The sequence below is a fragment of the Panicum hallii genome, chromosome 3 (genome assembly GCF_002211085.1).
Source record: "Panicum hallii strain FIL2 chromosome 3, PHallii_v3.1, whole genome shotgun sequence".
Classification (NCBI taxonomy): Eukaryota; Viridiplantae; Streptophyta; class Magnoliopsida; order Poales; family Poaceae; genus Panicum; species Panicum hallii.
Window position 1 is genome coordinate 14,935,006 of NC_038044.1, and position 25,563 is coordinate 14,960,568.

Consider the following 25,563-nt stretch of genomic DNA (forward strand, 5'->3'; position numbering starts at 1 on the left):
GGTTCAAACCGTGGCAGCTGCCAGCCGCATACTGCAACTCTGTAGCGACCCATCAGCAGGCCATTAACCTGGATAAAAAACTAGGCTGAACTATACATTAGCAGGCATCCAACAGAGTGGACAATAGACGAGAGCCGTGACCTGAGTGTTCATACAGCACTGAAAGTCTGAAACAACAGAAATTTGAACACACAAACCATTGTGGCAAAAAGTTCAAACGTACTGCAGCTCTTGGGAACACAGCAAGTGTTTTCTGAAGCTGGGCTAGCCTACAAAGTTAGATATCACGGTAACTGCTGCGGGACATCGGATGGTTTGCTCCCAACATCATCTCTCTCCGCCTTCCAGCCCAGTCCAGGATGTGATGGTGCCTCTTTCTCGCCTTCAAAGTCGCGGGCATCCCGCAGCGAGGCCTCAAAATCAGTGGAATCAATAGCTGTTGGGAGGAGGCTGCCAATGTCGTCTTTTGCTCCAAACCCGCCGGCTCGCATGACATCCTCCGTGGAGATGGCAGCTTCCATGTTCACATCAGCTTCATGGCCATTTGCCGGACTGATGTTTCCAGCATCTGAATCTGAGAACTGTTTCAAGGCCTCTTGATCAAGGCTTGGAACATTGTCTGTCACTGCATCAGGCTTCTTTTGAGCTTGTTGTTCATTGCCGAGGTTCTTTCCATCCATGCCTGGGATGAACTGGCAGATGTGAGATTTCTAGCAATAATATCACATAATACACAGCTATAAAAAATCGATTACAACTCTTCAATATATATTTTGAGGATGAGGTTAATCGCACCAGGGTATCTCAGAAATGTGAAAAGAGGATCATCCTATGGCTAGGCAATGCTATGTATATCACAGGTACCAAGTTTCACACAGATAAAACTAGTTAACCGCTAGAACAATAAAACTAATCCTCCCTACACAAGGATAAAGTACTACTAATACCATTTTAACTTCCAGCCAATTCTCCTAAATATCCACTGGAGTAAGGTTATCAACAAGCGGACTTTTTATTTTGACACAAACTGAACAAATTGTTGACCAGTTTTAAGCGCAGCAAGGAATTCATAGCTTGTGATGAATCAAAGCGCAACCATCTCCCACCACCCGTTGAGGCCAATCATTAAAAAAAAAATGTTGCCTGCAGACCTCAATCAGGAAAACTGTACCGCTAAATCACCGATAGCTGTACCAGCTTTATTTGGTAACTTCTTGAAATAACATGAGAACTTCATCTTGTACATCCTACCTCATTATCTTCTGCCATTTGAACTTAAAAAGCGAGAAATTTCCAACCAGATTGTTTAGCTGGACATTATGTATCTAGTTTAGACATCTAGTGAATCAGTATCCAAACTACTAATTCAGTACAAGGGCATTGCAACCACAAAGTTCAGTCAATTTGTGTGTCAGTTCTAACTCGGTGTAAATCTGTTACAACAACCACAAGAAAAAGAAATGCTAGGCATCCAATGCCCTCGACACACTCCACCAATCACCAAAGCTTTGTACCTCAATTAGAACAGACTCGTTTTCAGTCCAAACAATCCGAATCACCCCCCCCCCCCCTCAGCGAAGGGCCTCGACAAATCCCCATCGCCGAACCCCCACACCGCCCGCCTCCCCATCTCAATTCCCCACCACAGCTACAAATCCACGCACGCCGACCGCGTCCAGTACTCCTAACTCGCGAGAAGAATAGTCTCGTGCGATCAATCAGCATGCCACCGCCACCCCCAAGCCCACACGGATCGCTAGGGTAAGCAACCAGAAACTCACCGATAACAAAGCATCATCGCAACTCACCGGGCTGATCAGCAGGCTCAGCTGCGGAGGAGAGAAGATCAAGAACCCGCCGACACCCGAGCCTTCTCGCGTCCTCTTGTGCGCTCTGCGCTTCGACCGGAGCGTGGAATCGTTTTGCAGTTCTCTCTTTTCGCTTCCTCAGTCACCAGGATGTTCTACTACACCTCTCTACGACTGCTATCACGGACTGGATTGCCACGTGTGCTGCGGGAAGTTGGTACGTGGCGCGATGCCACCTCTGAGCCCAATGGGCCAGTGGGCTCGACCACGGCTCCGTTTCGCTCAGACGTTATTGGGCCAGAGTACCTGTTTTTATTAGAAGAGACGACAGGGCAGCGTCGTAAAACTTTCCTACCTTCAGAAACATTCGATTTTTTTTCGAGATGTTTTTGCCTTATTATCGTTAGGTGCAAAGTACAAAATTGATCTCGTGTATTTGTGAGCCATATTTTTAGGAGATGCATTATTGAACTCGATCCATATGCTGCTCAAGAATGCTAAGGCGGAAAAAAAACAGAGAAGGCGGCAGAGCACGAGAAGCACGGGAAGAGAAGGGATGAACAGGCACGCTGAAGTAGTACTGCTGAATAAATGCATCACTAATGACGACAGCAATGTGCTCAAGAACGAAGACAAATCCATGGGGAGATAACGCCGTGTACCGACATGCACTGTACTGTACACACACGGACGAAGTGCTCGCTACGCCTAGCCACGGTGCTCGATCCAGCATCGAGCAGCTCCAAGTCGATCCGATCCGTCTCTGAACTCCGAACAATCCGCGTCGGAGCCTAGTAGGAGGATCCCGCCGTGAAGTCGACGTGGTAGACCTCGCTCATGTCCGGCTGGAAGAGCCCGAAGTGTTGCTCCACGCCCTCGGCCTTCCCGTTCTCGTTGAACATGGCGAACAGGTACGTCTCCACGGCCTTCCCGGGCCGCCGCGGGGTGCCGCCGCCGACGTGCCGGACCACGTTGTTGTTGTACGCCGCCGCGTTCTCCACGCTGGCGCCCACGCCGCCGCCCGACGGCCACCCGGTCTCCGACACCACCAGCTCCAGGCCCTGCACCCCGGCCTTCTCCACCGCCGCGTGCGCCGCGTCCACGATCGCGTCGAACATGTTGGTGTACACCACCCCGCCGTCCGCCACCGACGACGCCGCGCTGGAGTCGGCCGACAGCAGCGCGTACCCCAGCGCCACCTCCCCGCCGCTGCTCGAGTAGGCGAAGTACGGGTACACGTTCACCAGCAGCGGCGCGTTCTTTGACGACAGGTACGAGACGATCGGGGCCATCACCGGCGCCGCCGCCTCGGAGAACGCGCCCTGGGACGGCGGGTACGACGCGCCGAGCACGGCCGTCGCCACGGCCGTCGTGACGGCGACGCCGCTCACCCCCGCGGACCGGAGCGCGGACTCGAGGTTCTGCATGGCCGGGAGCACGTGCGCGGCGGCTTCCCCAGGGATGACCTCGTTGCCGGCGTTGATGTACCGGAACTGGACGGCGCCGGCGAAGGGCTGCACGTTGGTGGCGACCCACGACGCGGCGTAGGACGGGTCGGACGCCAGGCGCTGGAGGTCCTCGTTCAGCGTGCCCAGGACGACGCCGATGCCGGAGCCCCGGAGCGCGGTGAGCACGGACGTGTCCGGGTGGAAGAGCCGCACGTAGCTGATGTTCTTGGCCTTGTACATGGAGATCACCTGCTCCGGCGCCGGCAGGTTGTTGGCGATCATGCCGTAGTTCACACCAATGGCACCCTCGGCTCCTACATTTGCACATCCAAGACTAAAAATTAGATTGGATCATCAAAAGTCAAAACATAATGATTGAATTCGATCTTATAATAAATGTCCCTTTCCACCAATTCATTCATCAGTTGGAGCAATACTGGCAGCCTCCAAACTGTTACCATCACGAAATGAAGAAAAACGTAGCAGGTTCTGACTGAAACCAACTAGCTTATCCATGAACAGTGAAGGGAGTAGTTGGGGGCAGCCAACAAATCTACAGGGGAAGAACTGGATCCACAAAATTTCAAAGCTAATTCCGTGCACAACTCCACAGCTCATTACGTTTCTCTGCCTAGGACTTGCAACGGCCAACTCCATCATTCGTACAACTTGACAAAAGTACGCAATGGATAATACCTTTTCAACTTGGTGTCAAGGTCCAAACATTAGTCAAAAAGATGCTTTTGAAAAGAAGAACATACAACTTGGTGTCAAGGTCTGAACACATCACTTTCAATCAAGAGATTAGAATAAAAAAAAACTCAAACTAATTTACTATATGTGTAGCTTAGAGGATGGATTCTATGGCCAAAGTCTTTCATAGTTAGGCTCATATCCAACTACTAGTAAGATGCCCTAATTAGTCTATAGATTCATCGGAACACAATGGTGCACGGGAGAAGCAGTTTTTCAAAGTAATTAAAATAAGCCTCTCGCCTCTAATGTTTTTTCATGCGGCCACGACGGTATTTCGTAATCAGTACGATAGTCTCTTCATTTCAAGTGATCTCTTTAGGTTATCCGATGCACTGGGCAGCCCTATTCAAGGGAAATTCCGGAATAAAAAGGATTTGTACATATACACGACGTGTTCATCTCTGCTACAGTGTTTCCCTGTCATATTCAGATGATATCAACATCTGACAAACAGACACAAACACCAGCTGAAAAGGGCCCTGCCTTTCTATTTCCTCACGCAAAAGTGTGCTCGGCGGATTAGTAAATCAGGTGAGATGTAGCATCTAACAACTAACAAATGAAAAAAAAAAGAAGTTTATCTTGGGATCTTAGGTACGCATGGGCAAACTTTTCGCTCTATGTATCTGCCGACATGCCGTATTAGTGAAAAGAAACAGGATTGACCTAGTAGCAACATGCAGCAAACTACAAGTTGGTCAGTATTTTCATAAAAACATAAGTTCACTTTCAAAAGTTTTTTCCTGGTTGATAAAGAGGTAAATATCTTTCACACAAGAAAATATGAAGAGGTAAAAGGATATACGAGATTCCAAACAAGTATTTCCTCTGTTCCAAATTGCAGTTCGTTTTGGCAAATCTAGATATAATATTTACCTAGGTGCATTTCAAAAACTATGTACCTAGTTTGCCAAAACGACCTACAATTTGGAACGGAGAGAGTTGAGTATCAACGTAGAAGAGGAGCAGGCAACAGAACTATGAAACCAATCATGGAATCAGTCTTTTCTCTGTCCTGCCCTGATTGATTAAAATTTCCCAAGAGACCCAACCAAGAACACAAAGGATAAACCTGTCAACCACCTCTACGGCTCTACCAGGAGCAATAAACAATCCGAGCAACCATTTGGCGCCGTCTTTATCCTAAGGTATCCCGTAACCAAAAATGTTGTCCTAATGTGGGTGCAAGTGCAAGCTCGAACCAAGAAACATGAAAAGCGAAGGGCGAGGGATAAAAAAAATCAATTTGATCAGCAAAATTGCAGTGCAGAGAAAGGGAGGTATCAAGAGCTGCTCTTGAAATTTAGCTAGGCGGCTAGGCAGGTTACTGGAAAAGCTTGCTGTGAACTGAAGAAACCAGATGGAAGAGCGTGAACGAGACATGCGTCGTAAATTGGAGCGAACAAAGTAGGATCAGAAACCCATCTACCTCTGAACTAACTAAGCAGACGAAAAAAAAGTGCAGGTGAACTGTTCATTGACGAACACGCAGCAGGACAGTACAAGCAACAGAAGCACCATTACTAAACCGGGGAAAGTGCAGGCCTACCGATCGCATAATGAACAGGAGAAACGAAACGGAGGGAAGTGCAGGTGAACTGAACCGTCTGCTGAACTCACCGGGAAAGCCTGCTAAGCAGAGCAGGAAGCCGCAAGCTAGAACCCATGGCGCAGCCGTCTTCATCGCACCGGCAGCAGCCGCCACCATCCTCGCCGCACCGCCGCAAGCCGGAGTACTCAGAAAACCCTCCCTCTCTAGCTCCCTTCTGTTCTGAAACTCTCCGTTCCTGGCCTGAACTCTGATGTCTGAACTGAGCCTGGACTATGAAGCTCTCTCTCCTCCATTGCTGCGGCGCCCGTGCTCCGTTTATATAAGGCAACGGGCAAGCGCAGCAACTGCTCGGTTACGTGCGCGCCAGGAGCGGGCCCCACCACCAAACGGGGGAGGGGAGGAGCCAGCAGCAAGCCACCAAACCGCACGACTCGGCCGAGCAACTGCAGGCAGAGGCAGGGATGGATGCACGCGCGCGTGCGTGGTGGACGGGGTTGATGCGGGGCGTGCGTGCGCCGAGCCGCGGTTGGATGCGTTCAGATGACCGAAGAAGAAGAATCGACGGCGCGGGGCGTCCGCGGCCCGCCGCGTGTACGCGATCGAACGGCCCGGGAGGAAGGGGCAGTTGGGTGGCTCTGACCGCGTCCCGGTGGCAATTTAACGGCGGATTCAATTTCGTTTCAAAAAAAAAAATTTGATGATCAGCGTCTCGGCGATCGATTTAGACTGCGATTGCCGATAAATTTAGACCTGCATTGCGTCAAGAGAAGTTGCCGAGATTCTTTTGCCGGATTATTCAGAAGATGCTTCCTCTAATCATGCACGGATAAGTGACGCGTTCAGTTTCAATGATTTAGCGGGATTTAAACTCTATCTAGCAAGAGAATGAAGCCGCATCGTCGTAGAAAATGCGATGATTTATTAATGCTGCAGAGGAAATAAAAGAGAAGCAAGCGTGATGAAATTTCTCGACGGTATTCCAGCATCTATTTTAAGGGATGTTTTTCTTCAAAAAAAAAATTTAAGGGATGTTGCCAAGGACGACGAAGCCCCTATGCCTAGACCTCCTTAATTAGGGGTCCATCAGCCCGCGTAGTCCTCCTAATCTCCATCCGGGGGCAAACGAGTAAGTATGGGATGCCTACGACGTGGATGAATCGAAGACGATTTTCTAAGGGGATGAAAACAACACAACCGTTCTCTAAAGAAGCAGGAGCTGAACTGATTCTGAAAATAGAATCCATATCGAAGTCTCACTCGTCTGCTCCATGCCATGGCGCCAAGTCTTGCTGCTTGCACACCTAGTCGTCGCGTAGTAGCCCGGGCGGTGGATGTCATTTTTCTTTCGTTCTCTAGCTCATGGACCGGTAGTCTTTAATCTGTCACGCCGTACCTCTTCAAAGCACCACCCCTCGTGTGTCCCCACGCGTGAATTTACCGAGTCAAGTTCAATGGAGGTGAAGGTGACTCCCTGATGCAAATCGATCATTTTCTTTTGGCCACTAATAATCTACATAGTGAACTAGTAATCTGCACGCCTGAAAAACTCTCTTTTTCCTCCTTCCGAGGACTCTGGATACTCAACTGCAAAACTACTACAGAGGCAAAGAGCCAGATTTATGAACTTCCTCTAGGAAAAAGGAAATCTTTGAAGAAAAAAAAACTGAGCCATATAAGGGTGAGAAATAGAAGAAAGGAAAATAAACTCTGCAAGATTTCTATACAAAACCAAAGTCGCCGAACACCAAAAGATTAGGTCACCAAATCAAAGATGGCCTGTACTGTACTTGACAAATGATTCCTGACACCAAATGCCCCAAGCAAAAAAAGAACGATGGCTTCTATTCATCACAAGATGGCGATGCGCGTTGATGAGCACGAAACAAAAATGTCAACACGCGGATGCAGGCCTACCGGTGCCCCATCTGCATAGCACCACGCATCCCCCTGATCTGGAGATTAGGTGTCCAACGCAGTCTACCAACCTGGTGAGCGGTAGCCGGCGAGCATTTCCTTCACGGTAAATTAACCTCCGGTGAAGGCTTGCTACTCTCCTCACGCCTGCAAGAGCTGTAACCGAATTGGACAAGTATGCCAATCCACGCGACGCAAGCAATAATTCAGCTCCCAGGGTAAAGCTAAAAACAAGGGACACGAAGCTTCGTTTCCGAGGTGAAAACAAGAACGGCAACTCAGCATGCGATGCGACCTCCAAATTAAAGGATCACGATGACGTAACTTGAAACTGACCCACAGACTCGTTCAAAAATCCCAAGCTCATTCTAGTTCGACTTCGATTGCGAGCCCATGGCAAAGCTTGTGTCCTTTTTCGCATCCACTTTTGCTGGTTTCACAGCGGAAAGAATAATGGCAGCTTGGTGAAAAAAGGCCAGCAGTAGAAGGCGCATGGGAAAGCGGCGGCGCTTGCAGACTATGGCGAGCTAGCAAGCAGCTGGGACACGCTCTTGTGCCTGTTCCTGCTTTCTTGGCTGGTGAATTTTGGTGCCACTGCCTAATCAACCCGGCCTGTCCAGCGCATGCAGGAGCTGCACGTCGGCTCCGAGACAGTTTTTTGTCAGCTTAGCTTGCAAGCGCACGTACGTGCAATTCTTAGGATACGTTTGTCTGCTGATGACAATATCTGCACGCAATAATGCACGTGCACGGCCTGGTGTGAGCGCGCGCGTACAAAGCCAAGCTAGTCGGCAGATGCGTCGTGAACGCATCTAGTTTTTCCTTGATCCATTATGTATAATAGCTAGGACCAGGAGAGCGATGTGCTGCGGATTACGATGGGTTTGGCCGTTTTGGGGGTAGGAATCATCTCATCTGTTTTGGGCCTTTTGGCTGCTACAGAAGTGGATGCGCGCGCTGCAGGGCTAGCTTTGTGCTCCTCATGCTTGACGTTCCGCCTCAACGGAGATCCCCCCACCCGAGCTGCCAAGATGTGAGCTCGGTGCTCGCCTGTGCCCTGTAGTGAAGGGCCAGGGAATGAGAGTCCCGTTATTTGCGCGTCAAGTGCATGGTGTGCGCGTACGATACTCAGATCTTGGTACCTTGTTCCTTGTAGGGTTGCAAGCAAATGTCCGGCGTTTTTTCTTTTTGCCCAAACACGCAGGAACGCCCGGTGCATTGATGAGGAAAACGAATGGACGACGCCCGAAGATAGCATGCGACCACTGAACGGCAACACAAGGGCGGCTAGCTGCGCCCAGACGCTAAGCCGATGCAAGGAATCAATGGCCAACTAACGGGTTCCGCTAGATCGATAGCGACGCGCAAGACCTCTTTCCGGATCAATCGTAATAATGGGCCAACGCGTTCGGCCGGCGTCGCACCTCATCATCAGGCAGGCATCACACATCCCCCGCTTGTCTCGCGAAACGAAAGGCGAGGCAGTGAAAACGATGCGCGCGACGCGGTTCTTGGCAATGGCATGTCGCCTTCCTTTGCTCGCTCGTGTTCAGAGAGACGGACAGAGAGACCCGGTGATTGGCAGCGCCAGTACCACTGGTCACTGGATCATCATGCAAGAAGCCAAGAACTCGTCCATGGCGTTGGCATGTCATCCTGCTGCCAAAACAGGTCATCTTACTGCTTCAACTTTCTTTTCTTTTTTTCATCTCTAAGAATCTCACGGTTTTTGTAGCAGTAGAACTGATGTATGCTACATTAGATTTTTCAAATTTTTCTTTTGGAGCGCGTTTGCACATACGAGAACATCCGACAAAACAGTGGTGCTTCTTTCATTCTTTGCGCTTGATTATTCGACGACGATGTAAACCATTTTGGGCTGTAAAGTGGGCCTAGACATACCAAAATTTTACAGCAAAAGCATGACGAGCCACATGAGGAGACTGTATGGGTCTTCATTTTTTAGATTTTAACAGGCTGTAGTTGGACCACACATGACAAGTCTGTATGGGCCTTGAACGGCCCACACTTGGTTCAGATGGGCCTACTTAGCCCGTAAGTGAAAAATGCCTAATAAATTACTTAGAACGTTCCTCTAAAAAAAAATTACTTAGAAGTTAGAACGTTTTCTTCTTCATTCATATGTTCATGTCAGCGGAGAACATTGCTTGGTGCTTATGATTATAGCCAATATGAGACTCCAAAGCGATTGTAAAAGAAAAGGAAAACATATCTTTATTCCAGTCTAAATAACAAATAAATTTGAATCACAACAGGACGTATGTACAGACATGGGCAATAAAGTTTATCCTGGCATCCTAATATACCACCATCGAACTCTCTAGTGTACACGCAACGCACATTTTCGGGGGCACGCAAAGAAGGATCTTGAGACCAGCAAACACCTCCTGCAAGCTCACAACAAATGCGTACTGCAGAAAAGGACATCACTAAGCCTTGGCATCTCCTTTAGGTAGGCCAAGAAGAGATGGCCGGTAAAGGGACTGACGCTGTGCCATCTCAATTCTTTCCCGTGGATCATACATTGATTCGTCTCGTATTGCTTGAAGAATGGAATCAGTTGCAAGCTCCCTGCAGACAAAAAATGAAATAGTTAGGCGCTTGACATGACAGTAGAAATGTACCCCCAAAGAATGCAGTGGATAGTCCACGAAGTTTCCAAGATTCTAACCTCTTGATTAAAATTTTGTAAAGTGTTTTGAGTATTGGGCACAGCTCAACAGGAGCAACAGGCTTCTTGGTTTCTGGATGCATCACACATAGGCTTCCCTGGCTCAGGAGTTCATAAAATGCATTGACTGCAGAAACACCCTGAATCGCAGAAGTGAAATAATGGTCAGCACATAGCTACCCCATACCAAAAGGGAACCCAGAAATCAAGCAAACTTTATATTATCAAAGATGGCAGGTTGGCAGCACAAACCTGGATAGTCCCTTTGCCTTTGATGCTGTCCCCCATTTCTAGGGTCAATTCTCCCTTAGCTAACTTCTGCCCATACCATGCATTACGACCTTTCAGCAGTGTGACGTATGTATCAGCTAACAAGGGTCCTGCAAGTTTCTCAGGCTCTCGCGCTAGAAGATGGGTGATGTATATCATTTCAGATGTGCAAAGTGAAAAGTACACTGATTTGCTGGTTGCACTCTCATTGGTAAGTGCTGCCACCATACCTGCATGATAAGATGATGTTCAGCAACATGACTGGATACATTAGGCTCCAGAATAATTAAGTAGAAGTGGACAAAGAATATGGAGACACTTTCCCAGGTCTATTCTGCTAATTACTGGATTTAATTTTTCCTGATCCATGATATGAGAGCTGTGCGTACTGTATTAACATCAGTATGATTCTGTACCGTCTGAAAAATCTAAGCAACATTGCATTTGGCAGAGACCGCAGCATTGCAGCAGCATTCAGTGAATGCAAAGAGCATACTTAATTAAACAGGACGAAAAATACAAAGATGCCAAAATAGCAATTTTATTGGTTCAACGCTAAAACATAGAACGATTACATCAAGTATCTCAAGTGAACTGGATAAAAGGAGGACCCAGATGAAAGTTCCATTTTTCTAGATCAAAACTTTTCAAGTCAATTTAAAGATAGGACAGCAAATGAAAACTTACCAGCACCAATGGCATATACGTTTTTTAAGCCACCCATGACTTCATGAGTAATGAGATCACTATTGTCCCATACAATGAAATGGGGCTGCCTCAAAAATTTTGCAAGAGGTTTCCTCCACTTGTCAGCTCCACATATGCGAGCATTTGCATATTCTTTGTTATAAATCTCAGAAGCAATGTTTGGGCCTCCAAGATACAGAATGTTCTCCAAAGGCACTCCAGCTGCAATAAGAATCCATGATCAACAACCACAAGCAAAAGCCAACAGTACAACGAGGGGAAACCTTAAATGCATGTAACAACATATGGAATCGAGTCAATGTTCATGATGTCAATTTCAGTTCAGTGAAATAAATCCAGGAGAAACATCACATGTGGTGGGTAGAAACCAGAACATGCAATGTTCAGTAATAATTCAGATAAACCCTGCTAAACTGTATTACATGTTCAGAAGGGAAAGGCCTGTAGAGCAAACATAGCACATGGGCACTCACTTACTGCAAGATGCACCATTCAGCAAGGGGCTTAACTAGCTCTTGAACTTCCAATACTCGACAACAGGCAAAGAATATAGTACCATATAATCATCAAACATGCAATAAATATGAGGGACCGTAGGTACAGATCATGATTATCCAGAAAATTTCATCAGGAACATTCCAGAACTGCTGTATCTGATCCAGCTGAGCAGCATTTAAATCTTCAATTAAATTTGTTAGCACTACTACTTCCACAAATATGATAGTTACCAGATTAACGAAAATAGTAACTCAACCATGAGAACATAGTAGTACTTGCAGATCACAACGAGAATTGAGCAAAGAACTCACTTGCATTGCTGATCATCTGCGTGGGTGTTATGATCCGGGGCACAGGGTCGAGCGACGCCTCGATCCCCTTCGCCAGTGAGATGATCAGCGGCTGGGTGATCCGCTCCTTCCAGTACCTCCCGATCTCCCCGAAGACCTCCCTGGTCTCCGTGGACGGCAGGCCGTTGACGACGATATCGGCGTCCCAGACGGCCTCCTGCAGGTTGGTGACGACCTTGAGCGGGCAGAGCGGCGTGTCGAGCATGTTGAGGCAGAATCCGTCGCGGAGGATCTCGTCGGCGTGGAGCGTGCGGTCCCCGAGGCGCGCCTCGACGTACTTGAGGTAGGCGCAGCGGCGGATGAGGCGGCGCAGCACGTCCTCGCGGGCGTTGATGACCTCGAAGAGGCGCTCGGCGTCGGCGCGGTCCACTGCGCGCCCCGCGCGGCGCCACACCCGCACCTGCACCCGGTCCCGGTGCCGGCCGTACGCGTCCTGCAGCAGCGCGCAGAAGACGCTCCCCCACGCCCCGGCGCCCACCCCGACGACCCGCAGCGGGTCGCCGTCGGACTTCCCCAGCAGGCGCCGCAGCTCGTCCAGCTTCTCCTCCGCCGCCAGCGCCGCCGCCGCCGACCCGCCGTTCGCGTAGCTCCCCACCATCGCCGCCTCGCTTCGCGGTTCACACACCCTCGCCGAGCTCAACCGGGGACAGGCAAGGCAGGCAGGCTGGCTCCGGCCGGCCGAGGAAGATGGGGGTGTTCTTCTGGCGAGCACGGATGGAGGAAATGCGGGTGGGTTTCGCGGGGGGTTTTGTGGGGTTGGGCGAACAGAAATTACCAAATCCCAGCGCGAAACTCGCTGTCGATCGGCAAGCCCGAGGGCCGCGGCCGCGCCGGCCCTCCCTTTTGAACTCTGCTTCTCCCCGGGGGGGTTGGTGGTGGCGGCGCCCGCCCGGGTCTCGGCTCAGCAACCAGCACCAACTCGCAATCCGTGTAAGCAAGCAGGCGAGCGGGCCTGAGAAAATCGAAGGGAAAATCGTGCCTTTTCCCCTTTGGTGATTTCTTCCTGTTAAATAAGGCTTCCACGGAGGCAACGCGCGCGGTCAGGGAGGGAATCGGAGGCGGCGAGTCCGTGCACGAGGAGAACGAGGGCGGTGGTGGAGACGCCACACACGCCAGGCCAGGCGCGTCCGAAACCGAAAGGGAAGGGCGCGGGCGCACGGCGTGACCGAATTGATGACCGGCGGCGGCAGGTGGTCGTGTTTGGCGAACGAGGGTCGCCGTCGCGCCATCCGGTTCCGACGCGTCCTCCCGCCCGGGGCCGGCCGACCACCGGCCAACGCCGTCATCCGCGACACCAGCCAGCCGAGCCCATCGCAAGCTTTGATTGCTCTGGGCGGCCGCTCTAGTTGGCGAGCTGGTCCGAGTTCCGAGCCGACCAGAGGAGAGAGTCACTCGAGCACAGCGCACGCACTGACGCACATCAGCCCATCATCATCAATTCGGCGGCGTGAGGGTTAGCTTGAGCGGAGGATGCTTACTCGAAGAAGTGGTCAGCTCGTGCCTCCGTCGCTGCGGTCGAAAGCGATCCAGCGTTCGGTCCGAGTCCAACGTTCCGTTCCCTTTCTCCCTTTCCTCCTCTTTCGGAATCTTCACTCACTGTCAGCCGCAACTCACACCGGAGCCGGTCACAAACAAATCCTGCTGCTTTGGAAAAGATGCGAGCCGCGTCCACACCAACCGGCCACCGTGAATTGTCGATTCAGTCAGTTCATGGCGTTCGATTCAGGCACTGGCCCCGCTGCTTTGATTCTCGTTTTTCAGGCTCCGACCACGCCACTCGGCTGCCAGATTCATGGGATCACCATAGCTGTGGAATTCAAATATGAGCTTGAATAGTTAAGGGTGTTGCGAGTGCACCATCTGAATTTAATCAGACGCGACACAGTGAAAATGCAGAAAAGGCCACTAGATGGACAGAACAATTGTGTTTGTACAAGCATAGCCTCTCTTATTCAAAATTTATTTCATCATGAAAATAAGTTACAATTCGATTTACATCTGAACAAAAAAATCAAACGGAGAGAACATCAGAAACTCGCACGAATCTTCGAAAACTCTTAGAACGCCTAAGAATCAAGATTTTTTTCCCTGTTCCCAACATGCTCTCTGTCATTTCAGTCGTCTATCTTACTTGATCCTCTTCCTCCGTCGACGCTGAATCCCATTGCAAATCTACTGCCTGCCATCAGCAAAACCACGGCGAAATAATCCCGACAAGGCATCCGTTTCCACTGCGAAAGATTTGGTTGGTGAACATGGGAACAACAGGGTCAAAACCCAAAGCTATACAGTTTCTGGTTCTTCAGGAATCAACTCGTAGCCATGGGGCCTATCATCTGTTTTCCTAGATTCCACAGGAATGCACTTGAGGATCACAGCGACGATCATGCTAACTGAGCCGAGAATAACACTGAGCAACCAGAGCTCCCAATTCAGCGGCACGGTGTTTGCAAAAGTGCAAAGAAACTGCACTATGATCACTTGGAATAAGACAGTAGCTGCTAATATACTGATAAAGATCAAGTTTTTGAATATCCCTCTGAACACGTTGATCTTCTCCATTTCCCTGCTATTTATTTCGTTGAAAACCTGAAAGAGTAGCAAATTAAATGCAGTTACAGTCTTAAAAACAATGAAGTAACTACTGTATTTTCATGTATTGCGTATGCATGTAGGAACAATGAACTTATATATCATATATTGTTGGTTTCAATTGTTGTGAATCTTTCAAGTTTATCTGAATAAACTGTCTGATGGAAAGGGAAAAGACAAATGTGGTTTGCTTCCAAGCTGAACCCCCATCGGTTGGAAATATACACAGCGTCGAACATATGGAAGGAACACTGTCATCGTGTTTTCGACAACAAGGCTGTCACAACATGCAGCAGCTTTCGTTCCTGATCAAGCAGGACGTGAGATTTACATATCTAATAGCTGCCCTGCTCTTTGTGTTTTCTTTATCTGTGAAATTTGCTTTAGTTTTTCTTTCGCTTCGTGTCACCTTCAGCCAGGGAAATTATGTAAATTAGACTTTGTTTCTTACTGAATGAATCGGCAGAGCACCTGCCATTACTTGCTCAAAAGAAAAAAAACATTGCATGTCTCATTGAGTACATTGATTCTCACAATCAATGGCAGAGTTACTCAAGTTTCAAGTCATTGGTGTTTGCTACTTACTACTGCATAAGTAAATTTCAAAGCTTCACAAATTGAAACACAAGGTATCAGAAGCTGGCTTGCACTGCTCATACCTGGCAAAACACGAAAGAGTTGAATATGAGGGTATTGATGGTTCTATCAGCATACGGGCCTTGAATTTTAAGAATCCTCTTTCCAGCAAACATGAGAGTACCAAGTACAAGGAGCTGATATAAACCTTGCCCAAGAATATTTCTCCACATGACCCGAGTGATGAAACTATGTTCCCGTCTCACAGGAGGTCTCTTCATCATTTCATCATTAGGTGGATCTGTGGCTAAGGCCAATGCGCCTAATGTATCCATGATCATGTTCACCCATAGCAATTGGACGGCAGTAAGTGGTGCAGTACCTACAAGTTAGTTCGAAGTATATAGTATATGAAGTCATTCTAAAAGAGTGCAGCAAGGAGAAAGATAATAAGCAGGGAAACTTTGAATCAATAATGATTATATAAATAATATTATACTGGTGGTATGTATGCACACCTATGATACACGCTGAGACGAAATTCACTATCAGAGCCACTATATTAACTGTAAGCTGGAACTGCACAAACTTCTGAATGTTCAAGTAAACTGCCCGACCCCATCTAGCAACATTTACAATGGTACTGAAATTGTCATCCATAATAATAACATCAGCGTTCTCTTTTGCAACCTGCATCCAATCATACACTTGCATTATAACTCCACACTTCAGCATTTCTCATAGAATTCAGATGAAACTGAACAATAAATACAATTTCAGCTAAGGGAAGCAAAATTAAGTTAATGTATTGTACTACCTATAATAGGGAGGTCATAATTCACAAAATGCAATGCAATACGAAATTTATTTAGGGAATATGTCTGTAAAAATAGCATGGGCATTACTAATTCAGGAAATGCAAAACTGAATAAAACTTTTGTTCTTGAGAAATGCCCGGGTCTGGCCAAAGAGTTCTTAGAATTTCTTTCTGCAACAGACATTACAACTGAATATATGAAGGGTCATCAGCTGATGGCGTAGAAGAACAACAAAATGCAGTGAAAACCCTAAGACGTACCTCAGTGCTGGCAATGCCCATGGCCAGACCAATGTCTGACTCACGCAATGCAGGGGCGTCATTTGTTCCATCACCAGTAACAGCTACCACCTCTTGATACATACTTTTTAAGCTTGTTACCAATTTATATTTGTCCATTGGCAAGGACCGGGCCATTACCTAAACTCATGAAATATATGTGGGTATTGTTTCATAATTGAATTAGCAAAGAAATGAATAAAAGGCTGAAGAATTGAAGGAAACTAAACCTCAATTTTAGGCAGGAGCTCCTTCAGCTCATCTGTGCTCTTATCGTGAAGCTCTCGTCCTTCTATTGCAATTCCACCCTCAGTAAGTATTCCACATTCCTTAGCAATAGCTTTAGCAGTGTTGATGTTGTCTCCAGTCACCATTCTTACTTTAATACCAGCAGCCATGCAGGTCATTACTGCATCCCTGACACCAGGACGGACTGGATCCTTTATACCAAAAAGTGCTATTAGAGTGTAGCCATCCTCAGGTATAGTTTGGTCGTCAGAAATTTCATTTAGATCCTTAAACGCGATGCAAAGTGTTCTCAATGCCTCAGAAGCAAATGACTTGATTATATTTAAAACATTTTGCTTCTGTATTTCTGACAGCAGTGTTATACTTCCTTCACTATTGAGGACAGTATCACACTGCTCTAAAATAATTTCCGATGCGCCTTTACAGAAGGACCGGAGGCCACCGTTAGGTAACTGTATTAGAACAGACATCTTTTTCTTAACTGAATTGAAAGGTTCTACTCTTACTCTTGGCAACTTGTTGTACTCATCATATAGATCTCCTTGCAAGCTCAAGCCAAACTCCAACAATGCTGCTTCAGTTGGTGTGCCCAAGATATTTCTTTCACCATCATCTTCCTTCACAACCTCAGAACCAGTGTTCACAAATATTCCTTGTATAAGTATCTCCATAACACTTTTTGGAGTTTCAGCCTTTAGCTTATTGATATTTGTATCACCATTGACAGACTTAGATACATCACTGATCCAAACTTTATCAACAATCATGTGGTTGGTCGTCAGAGTTCCTGTCTTATCGGTGCAAATACAACTTGCTGAACCCATGGTTTCACATGCTGCAAGATGCCTCACTAGTGCTTTGTCACTCATCAGCTTTTTCATGGCAAATGCTAGACTAAGAGTCACAGCCAGTGGTAGACCCTCAGGAACTGCGACAACAACGATTGTCACTGCAATAGCAAAGTAGTTAACTATTGTCAGTGCATCATTTGCCGACCAATTCAATAATCCAACAAGCATTACCTTGTCAACCAGGAACCTAACTAGAAGTACTAGAAATGTGAGAATGGCGAACACCAACCCGATCTGTCCTATGATTGTGGCCACACCATTAAGCTTAACTTGCAAAGGAGTTTCATCCACTCCATCATCATTAAGAGCATCCATGATTTTGCCCCATTCAGTACGCATACCAACGGCAGTGACAAGCATCTTGGCTGTTCCATCTAGCACTTTACTACCAGCATGAAGAAACGGCTTTTCTTCAGAAACATGAACTGGTTCACTCTCACCTGACAAGCTAGATTCATCTATCATTAAGCTGTATCCAGAGACGAACAAGCCATCTGCAGGGACAACATCACCTATTGAAAGATGCAAGATGTCACCGACAACCAAATCATGAACCAACACCTTCTTGGTTTTCCTATCTCTGGTGATACGGACATATATCTTTTGTTTCTCATGGTCCAGCTCCATGAACTTCCGTGACTGCTTGTAGTCACTGGATGCTGTAACCAATACCACCAACAAAATGCTGAATATTATGCCAAGGCCGTCATAGATACCCGTCGGCCACCCCTTGGTGGCAAGGCCAACCACTAGAGAAACGACAGAACAAACCATCAGAATAATCAGCGTCAAGTCATGCAATGCATCCCAGACAAACATCCAGAAGCTTCTAGGAGGCTTCTCAGCATGCTTGTTACTGCCATACAGTTTCTGCCTGGTTTCTATTTCAGTTTCGCTGATACCATCTTCCAACGAGGCTTTGATTTTCCTAGATATTCCATTAATCCCACCATGCGTCTTGAAGATTGTAGGATCCTCACGCATGCCGGTAATTGCTGACAGTTCATCTGGACTGATACAAAAACCCTCTTTGATAAGATCGTTGGATAGGGGGTATCGTCTTACACCTGCACAGTTCAGTGATCAAGGTGAGATGCTACTGGGTAGTAATGCCAAGAAAGAAAACCACAGAGTTAGATGATTAGGCCACACCATTGATAAACTGAAGCGCTGCCTTGTGCACATTAATTACAACCTGAACTTTTCCCTGGGTAAAAAAAAAAAGCAAACATCTCTGAGACAAAGAAATAATTAATTTGTGTTCTGCTACCAAACAGAGAATTTCAGCACAGATTTTTGCGACCCAAGTTCAGTTATTCAGTGTCTCCTGCAATTCTATTTCTATCATAATATACTCCTCCAATGAGTGCCCCAGTGGCATAAGAAAGATCCAAGTGGTGCGCTGGTGACTCCTGACCCTCACCCCCATGTGATGCAATACCACTTGAGCTCTAATTTTTATGATACAGATCGAGGCAACGCGTTGTAATAATTTCAGTGCATGAACACATCATGCGGTCGGTCATTTCGATTAACCGTTGTTTCCCTCTAGAATTGGTCGTGTCAAGCCGGCTGGTCGCATGTGAAAGCTTTCTACCAGAACATGCCGAAAAGAAGATTTCTTATTCCTATTTTTGCCGTGCAAGGGACGCCTCCTGAATCTAAGCTCCCGTCTCACGACTTTGCTTGCCACAGTTCAGACGAGAGGAGACATGGACATCGGATGTTTGACATGGTGGCCTTATGGGAACCTTGCTCGGATTGAGACTTGAGGTATGTCAACGTCATGGCCGTCGATAGGAGAGGCACAAAGCAGTGGCCAGCGAAGCCGGACGTGGGCATCCACAGAGCAAGGCTGATCCGGAGAGAGGAAGTTTCCTGGCAATTTCCGAAGCCCGAAATGTACCCCCCACACAGTTTTGAACGGCGCAATTCAACGAAAGCGAGCAAGAAGGGTTCTACGGCATGTACGGCTTGCGCCGGCGCCGGCCATTGTCTGTGCGTACCAGGATCTTCCGGCGCTGGGAGTCGTCGAGGGCGTGGAGGCCGGAGAACATGCGGAAGCGGCGGCGGCGGTTGCGGACGACGAGACCGACGGCGCGGCGCCAGCGGAGGCGGGCCTCGCCGGGCGGGTTCTTGGCGGGGATGTCGAAGTGCTCGTTGAGGTAGCTGTCGATGCTCCAGCTCCTGCCCGACTCCATGCTGATCTCTGACTCTTGTTCCCTCGCCCTCCCGCGCGCTTCGCCTCCCGCTCGCTCCGTGTGTTCAGCGTTTCGTTTTCGTCAAGCAGGGGCGGAGGGAATAAATATGGAGACGGCAAGAGTTATGGAAAGGATCCACTGTGATGGCAAATTGCAAGAACACCCCTAAGAAGTTTTAAAATATGACTGCAAATGCTAAATGTCAAATCTCTGAATTTTCTTCCAAGCATTAGAATCTTTCGCCAGAAAAGTCTAAAACGTGGTCAAAGAGTTTCCAAATATGGCTTAATGTCCACCCTCCCTTTTCTTGAAAATTTGACTTTTACTTACAAGCATTAGATATCATAACAAAATGGAATAGTGCAAGTAGAACATTTTGTCGTAAAAAGAAGTACCATAGAAATAAGTAACTGCTAGTTCGCTACGTCGATGTAAGTTGATACAGCAGGGCTCTTTGTTGTTACTTACAGTTGTCCAAGTAAAATGTTGTACAAGTTACTATTGAATAAGTTCTACAGCGAACATGCTGGAAGTTTGCACTTGGCACAGCAAGAATCGATGAGACAAATGAAAATTTACCAGTTATATGTTTTGTGTCAATAATACCTACAGATCTTCACAGATGATCAGCACAAGAAATCGGCAACAAAAGGTTCACAAGGCTCCTTTACCTCGAAACAGACAGACTGTAGTATATATGTCACCCTTCAAATGGATTATTTGACAAAGAACAGACTGTCTATCAGATGGCGTAGGAGTAGCTGCTGTTGACAGAGTTAAAATGTAAGACCATGTTGGCGTAATACAAGGGACGACGCTGATGCCAATTAACTTTCCAGACTTTTTCCCGGTGAGAATAGTTCATAGTACATGGCTTCCTCAGTGCAGCTGGTATTTCCTTTAGCTTCAGCACGTCGAATGGTGCCAATAAAGTCAATAACGGTACCGAAAGGAGAATCCATTCGGCTCCCTGTAGATCTGACTGAGATAGATCTAGCTAGCTGGGTCACTCCAGCACGAACCAGGCTGCTATCTGCACCTAGTCAACCGATATTAGTCTTTGATTTTAACTTAACCAAACGGGGGAGGGTCCCAGCACCTTCTTGGACATTGGACGATTCTGCCCCCAGGCAAGTAGCAACATGGAGTTCTTCCTAGTTCCTACCACACAAATCATAAACAACAAAACCATAGAAAATAAAATCATGGTGCTGTTCGTAAGATACTTATTATCGGAAGTCCGAGATTAGATTTCTAACCCCAATAGTAACAAAGTTATCGCAGCCAAGTAGCCAACACCCTAGAGAGAACCTTCATATGTAGTGAGACCTCCCTGGCTCCCTACTTCCAGTGTGCATCATGCCCATGTAGTGGGAGCTCCACCATGTGTTGCTTGCCACTAACAAAACTGTGCGTCATCGTAAAGCAGGAATGGGATGGATATTATTTGGTTGATCAAGAGCCTACAAGGCTACAACCAATGAGTAGGAATGTAGGATAAAAATATTGTTAAATGTGAAAGGGATTCATCAAACACACACCGCAAACACTACAAAAGAGACAAGAACCAGATCTGCTTTAAATTTTTGCTTGCCTGTAAGATTGTCTGAAGATCAAAGTTCACAATTGTGCGTAAGAAGAAGTTGGAGGTAAAAAACACATATATGTCATCAGGTAACCATCTGCTGTACATGGGCTGCATAACCTCTCCTGCACCTGGACTCAAATATAGACGTGTCTCAATTCAATGGTGATATAAGGATGCGGAGATCAATCCTTATTTCATGATTTGTGAGTAAATTAGTGCATCACAGAGCTCTACTTTTAGTTCATTCAATTCGTAACAGCATATGCTCAGCGCGAAGCGTACAACCACAAACATATGCAATTTAAGAGACTACAATAGACCGAACCATAGTAAGGAGTTATAATGCAACAGCCAAATCTAGTCACTTAAATAATCAGTTCCGATTTGATAACCAATGGTAGCACAATGTTCAACAAAAAAAATAAAGTCGAAGAAGGATTCACTCATAAAGGGGCACATGTTTTGGCAGATGACTTTCGTGGCTCTTCCAACTTTCTATAGCCAAACAACAGGTAATGTGGGTCTGATACTATCCTGCATTTCTTATAAACGCAATAAGAACTTTGACGTTCAGAAACTTCAAATGCTTTTAATATAATCATTTTGTGCCAGAAATAACCTGACAATAGCCTGGCAATGATATTGATCCATCAAATTTGCTCATATAATACCTGCCCTATTCATTTAGCTTTTAGGTAAAAAAATTGTATCGTTGCGCTGGCGCTTAAGCCACCCATTATCCTGAAGCTACTGTTGCAATTAGACATTTGCGAGGAAATGTGCCAATGTATATGATTTTAACCCAAACGTCCAATAGGAAGGAACACAGTGGTACCAAAATGCGATTTCAGTGGTCAAGCAAGCACCTGGCAGGTGATGTTACCTATCTCCGCTTGTCTTCTAGTGGAGCATGGGGACACAGGCGGCGCGGAACAGAGGTCGACGGCGGGGACGGTACGGTCGAGGCGGTCGTCGGTGAGGCCAAGACGATCCCCATGCGTCTCCGCCCCCAGCCACGCCGGTCGGGGAGGAACCTCGTACAGGGGTGGAGTAGAGGAGAGCTGGGAGGCAGCGCGAGGCCGCGGCGGAGTGCTCGTCGCCGACGGAGGGCGAGCGTTATGCGAGGTTTTGGGGGAGCTTTTCTCGTTTGGCGAGCGCGGCAGGGCCAGCCGCCAGTGTTGCAGAGTGACGAGAAATCGGATAGTCTAAAACAAAGCTGAAAATATATCACAAAGTTTTTTATTTAAAATTTTAAAAAGATCACAAAGTTATACGGCAAAAGATTGACCTTATCTATTCCTAGGCTTATTTTTCTCCAAATAGGACATTCCTGCAAACATACAACATTCCCGAAGCTTGACTGAATGGTCCGTGTGATCCTTCTGTTCATGTCATTCATCGGCGATCCGGCTGTAGCTCATCTCCAGCCAAGCTATGGCCGCAAGGAGCTCCGGAAACCATATCTTGAAGCCTGGGAATCATACTGAGGTAATATGGTTTTTCAAATTACAAGTGATTTTCCCAGGCACCGTTCTTGTTGGGAACTTGGGATCCAGGGAGCCTGTATCTTGAAAACGCTTTTCGGAAAACTCAGGCCTACAGAGTGTAGATTGCCGCTGAAAAAGGCTTACTGAGTTACTGCCATGGCAGATGGGCGATTGATCGAGGTAATCTGCAGTGTGTTATCGAGCACAGCACCTCTGTGGTTCAGTGCCTGAAAAGCAATCGCCATCTAAACCATTTGAACTGCAGTCACCCCATCAACATTCCAGAACAAGGGTACGGTTCGCTCCAGGGTCCGTAGCCACTAGACACTGGAGCGGCTAAGGTAGACGACCACGGGGAGAGATGGTTCACGTGATACAAGATACTGCATACATTTGGTATGCAGATTGAATCTTCCACAGAATTACGAGATGAATAAATTCTGTAATTCTGTTATTACAGAAAAAGCATGAATACTTCATATCAAAAAGTATCCAAACGAGACAATAAACCTGATGAAGCGAAGGAGAAAAAATCCCCAAAACAAAGGCGAAGACGGCGACCATATAGAGTTAAGATCAGTAAACAATCTAATCCAAATCCCACAACATTTGATCACACCCAAAAAAATAAATTGAGCAAGTATCTGCCCTGCTGAAGACTAAGCTCTAGCATCTGAACTCCCGTGCACTCAATCAATTCTGCTCATTATCTCGTACATGGTCAGTTTAATATATTGCACTTGTAAAGCAACAATTACAGCACCCTAAGCAATCATTAATAAATTAACCAGGCATCGCAAGCAGGACCAACAGAAACTAAAAAATATACATACCCAGCTAATGTACTAATTAGCCAACAAAAAAAGTTTGCTTGTTAAAAAAACACTTGCATGTGGAAACCAGCAGTATTTCCATACACAAGAACAACATTGTTTTAATTTGAACTAAAGGTACGGCTCAAGCAATACTATTTTTGTAAATAACAATAATAATGTTCAATTTGAACAGGGTTCAAAATTCCCATAAGGTCAATTTAGTGCTGATGATCTTTCACAATACCGCACTGTTGACATTCAGGACAGATCACCAAACCCCAACAGTGTGTACTAAGGTTCTCAAGACCAGACAACACAAACATTATAGAACCATTTCATTCCAAGAATGTCAAAGATGTCTTAAACAAGGCAATGCCAACTCTACAAATAGTAGATCCTCTAGGGCACCTATAGAAAATTAAAAGACTGCATAATGCTTCAAAACAGACGGTAAATACTATGTCAGCCAGCATTAGAACAAGCAACCTGATCTTGTCCCCAGAAGTCTTAACAAAATCAGCAATGATATTAGACTAAGAGGCTATTAACACAGCTGACACCTTAAACAGGCATAACCATTTAAATTGATCATTCAACAATTTAATTTGACTGCAACGCTACTAACACAATTGCCTAATAGTAAAAGTTGAAACAATAGTAAACCATATCAGCTAGAACTCGAATGTAAAACAAGGACAAGGTAGTCATACTATTGAAGACATAGGTGATGCATCACAAATATCTAACACTCGCAAGATTGAAACATTTGAGAACAGCACATTCCATGCAATGATTCTGAACAAAATTTGGGCAAGATCTATGATTGACATCATTTAACACATCATCGACATGTCATCCTCTCCAAGATCCATAACAGTAAGCACGAAGTCTTCATGGCAATACCAAAACCGAGATAAGGGTGTCCGATACATGAAATTGACAACTAAAGCAGGTACTATGCTGGACGCCCGGCATCTAGAAGCGGAGCTTGGTAAAGAACCACCTGTTCTTGCCTGTCTTGAACCTCTCCTCCAGGCGGGCCTTCGCGGCCTTGCAGGCGGCGACCTTCTTGTCCCGGGTGGAGAGCGCGTCGGGCCCTCCCGAGGCGACGTCCTTGAAGTCGATGTCGAGGGTGTAGCGGGTCGGCATGAGGTGGGTGAAGTTGACGAGCTTGATGAAGCACTTGACCCGGGACTTCTTCGCCGTCTTCTTGGCGGAGTCCTTGCGGATCACCTTCTTGGGGTACTTGGCGAGGCCTGCGACGAGGCAGTGCCCGTAGGGGCGGTCGCGGGTGCCCTCCTCGAACACGCGCACGATCACCGCCTTCCGGCCAGCGAACCGGCCCTGGAGGAGGATCACGGCCTTACCGGGCTTCAGGAACTTCACCATCTTCAGCTGCTGCTGCTGCTGCTGCTGCTGCGCCGCCGCCGCCGCGTGGGAGGGTGGGGAGGGCTCGGGAGGTGGAGGAAAATGGTGGGCGTGGGAGGGGCAAGAATTAAATAGGGTGGCGGCGTTAGGGTTTCGAGGAGGGTGAGCGGGTATCGGCTGTTGGATACGAGATCGGACGGTGCTGCCGCGCTGGGCCTTCACGGGTTGGCATGGGTCAGGCAGGCTTGGGTCTGGTGATGCTAGGCGCCGGTGGAGCTCGCCCAGCACCAAAGCTTCACGGGCCACGAATCACAAAGCTTCACACCACACTGGGCCTGCAATTTTCTCAGAAATTACTGGACCTTTATTTTTGTGAGAAAGTGGCCCAATATAATGTTCTTTCTTAAAATTTCTTTTTGCTAGTTGCTAGAAAAATACCAACCACCGTTTCCAAATACTCGTCACTTTTGAGCACTTTATTTGTTTCAAAATATTTGGCACTTCACGCTTCCGAAACATGATTTCCTATTTTGCCCTCATAAGAATATTATAGGAATGTTCTAGAAATACTAAAAGGTACCTTTACAAGAGTATTTTGGTCATTTCATGCTTAAAAGGTGAATTGCCTTGGTACTCGTGTCTCGGTCAAAGTTGCCAAGTATTTGGGAACGGAGGTTGGTATAGCATCAGATTGAACTCTCTCCTTATCCATCCCAATCTGACCACCGGTCCTGTGGCTACTTC

General features: G+C 47.0%; 5 protein-coding genes and 1 long non-coding RNA gene across 7 annotated transcripts; all 6 read right to left on the reverse strand.

The window, feature by feature from the left end:
* Window positions 1–69: 69 nt before the first annotated feature.
* LOC112886209 lies at window positions 70–1,984 on the reverse strand. 2 transcript variants are annotated; one of them, XM_025952023.1, is made up of 2 exons: window positions 1,782–1,984; window positions 70–682 (listed from the first exon to the last, which is right to left on the reverse strand). In XM_025952023.1, the coding sequence occupies exon 2, from the start codon at window positions 678–680 to the stop codon at window positions 285–287; it is 396 nt and encodes a 131-aa protein (XP_025807808.1). In that variant the 5' UTR covers window positions 681–682; window positions 1,782–1,984; the 3' UTR covers window positions 70–284. The 2 variants fall into 2 exon arrangements, with proteins under 2 accessions (XP_025807808.1, XP_025807807.1); XM_025952022.1 differs by having other exon boundaries at window positions 1,809–1,980.
* A 387-nt stretch (window positions 1,985–2,371) lies between these two features.
* LOC112884128 (putative glucan endo-1,3-beta-glucosidase GVI) lies at window positions 2,372–5,883 on the reverse strand. Its single transcript, XM_025949468.1, has 2 exons — window positions 5,633–5,883; window positions 2,372–3,570 (listed from the first exon to the last, which is right to left on the reverse strand). The coding sequence occupies exons 1-2, from the start codon at window positions 5,718–5,720 to the stop codon at window positions 2,600–2,602; spliced, it is 1,059 nt and encodes a 352-aa protein (XP_025805253.1). The 5' UTR covers window positions 5,721–5,883; the 3' UTR covers window positions 2,372–2,599.
* A 3,804-nt stretch (window positions 5,884–9,687) lies between these two features.
* On the reverse strand, window positions 9,688–12,891 carry LOC112887515 (probable glycerol-3-phosphate dehydrogenase [NAD(+)] 3, cytosolic). Its single transcript, XM_025953704.1, has 5 exons — window positions 11,958–12,891; window positions 11,128–11,349; window positions 10,423–10,670; window positions 10,171–10,310; window positions 9,688–10,070 (listed from the first exon to the last, which is right to left on the reverse strand). The coding sequence occupies exons 1-5, from the start codon at window positions 12,592–12,594 to the stop codon at window positions 9,929–9,931; spliced, it is 1,389 nt and encodes a 462-aa protein (XP_025809489.1). The 5' UTR covers window positions 12,595–12,891; the 3' UTR covers window positions 9,688–9,928.
* Window positions 12,892–13,906: 1,015 nt separating this feature from the next.
* Window positions 13,907–19,561, reverse strand: LOC112886417 (probable calcium-transporting ATPase 6, plasma membrane-type). Its single transcript, XM_025952317.1, has 7 exons — window positions 19,367–19,561; window positions 18,513–18,567; window positions 16,491–18,427; window positions 16,243–16,401; window positions 15,683–15,854; window positions 15,248–15,546; window positions 13,907–14,585 (listed from the first exon to the last, which is right to left on the reverse strand). The coding sequence occupies exons 1-7, from the start codon at window positions 19,559–19,561 to the stop codon at window positions 14,280–14,282; spliced, it is 3,123 nt and encodes a 1,040-aa protein (XP_025808102.1). The 3' UTR covers window positions 13,907–14,279.
* Window positions 19,562–20,237: 676 nt separating this feature from the next.
* Window positions 20,238–22,336, reverse strand: LOC112886418. Its single transcript, XR_003227384.1, has 3 exons — window positions 22,033–22,336; window positions 20,821–21,277; window positions 20,238–20,722 (listed from the first exon to the last, which is right to left on the reverse strand). It is a non-coding gene; the product is annotated as an uncharacterized LOC112886418 (long non-coding RNA).
* A 1,854-nt stretch (window positions 22,337–24,190) lies between these two features.
* On the reverse strand, window positions 24,191–24,918 carry LOC112885952 (60S ribosomal protein L27-3-like). Its single transcript, XM_025951673.1, has one exon. It carries the CDS (start codon window positions 24,838–24,840, stop codon window positions 24,427–24,429), a length of 414 nt encoding a protein of 137 aa, XP_025807458.1. The 5' UTR covers window positions 24,841–24,918; the 3' UTR covers window positions 24,191–24,426.
* Between the last annotated feature and the right edge of the window lie 645 nt (window positions 24,919–25,563).

What these genes read in the sequence shown, in the direction of transcription:
- LOC112886209 (XM_025952023.1), bottom strand. Translation starts at nt 680, where the DNA reads ATGGATGGAAAGAACCTCGGCAATGAACAACAAGCTCAAAAGAAGCCT.
- LOC112884128 (XM_025949468.1), bottom strand. Translation starts at nt 5,720, where the DNA reads ATGGTGGCGGCTGCTGCCGGTGCGATGAAGACGGCTGCGCCATGGGTT. An exon ending in CTGCTTAGCAGGCTTTCCCG is followed by an intron (nt 3,571 to 5,632) that starts GTGAGTTCAGCA and finishes GTGCAAATGTAG; the next exon opens with GAGCCGAGGGTGCCATTGGT.
- LOC112887515 (XM_025953704.1), bottom strand. Translation starts at nt 12,594, where the DNA reads ATGGTGGGGAGCTACGCGAACGGCGGGTCGGCGGCGGCGGCGCTGGCG. An exon ending in CGTATATGCCATTGGTGCTG is followed by an intron (nt 10,671 to 11,127) that starts GTAAGTTTTCAT and finishes CTTATCATGCAG; the next exon opens with GTATGGTGGCAGCACTTACC. An exon ending in TACAAAATTTTAATCAAGAG is followed by an intron (nt 10,071 to 10,170) that starts GTTAGAATCTTG and finishes TTTTGTCTGCAG; the next exon opens with GGAGCTTGCAACTGATTCCA.
- LOC112886417 (XM_025952317.1), bottom strand. Translation starts at nt 19,561, where the DNA reads ATGGAGTCGGGCAGGAGCTGGAGCATCGACAGCTACCTCAACGAGCAC. An exon ending in TGGGCATTGCCAGCACTGAG is followed by an intron (nt 15,855 to 16,242) that starts GTACGTCTTAGG and finishes GATTGGATGCAG; the next exon opens with GTTGCAAAAGAGAACGCTGA. An exon ending in ACTCTTTCGTGTTTTGCCAG is followed by an intron (nt 14,586 to 15,247) that starts GTATGAGCAGTG and finishes CTACTCTTTCAG; the next exon opens with GTTTTCAACGAAATAAATAG.
- LOC112885952 (XM_025951673.1), bottom strand. Translation starts at nt 24,840, where the DNA reads ATGGTGAAGTTCCTGAAGCCCGGTAAGGCCGTGATCCTCCTCCAGGGC.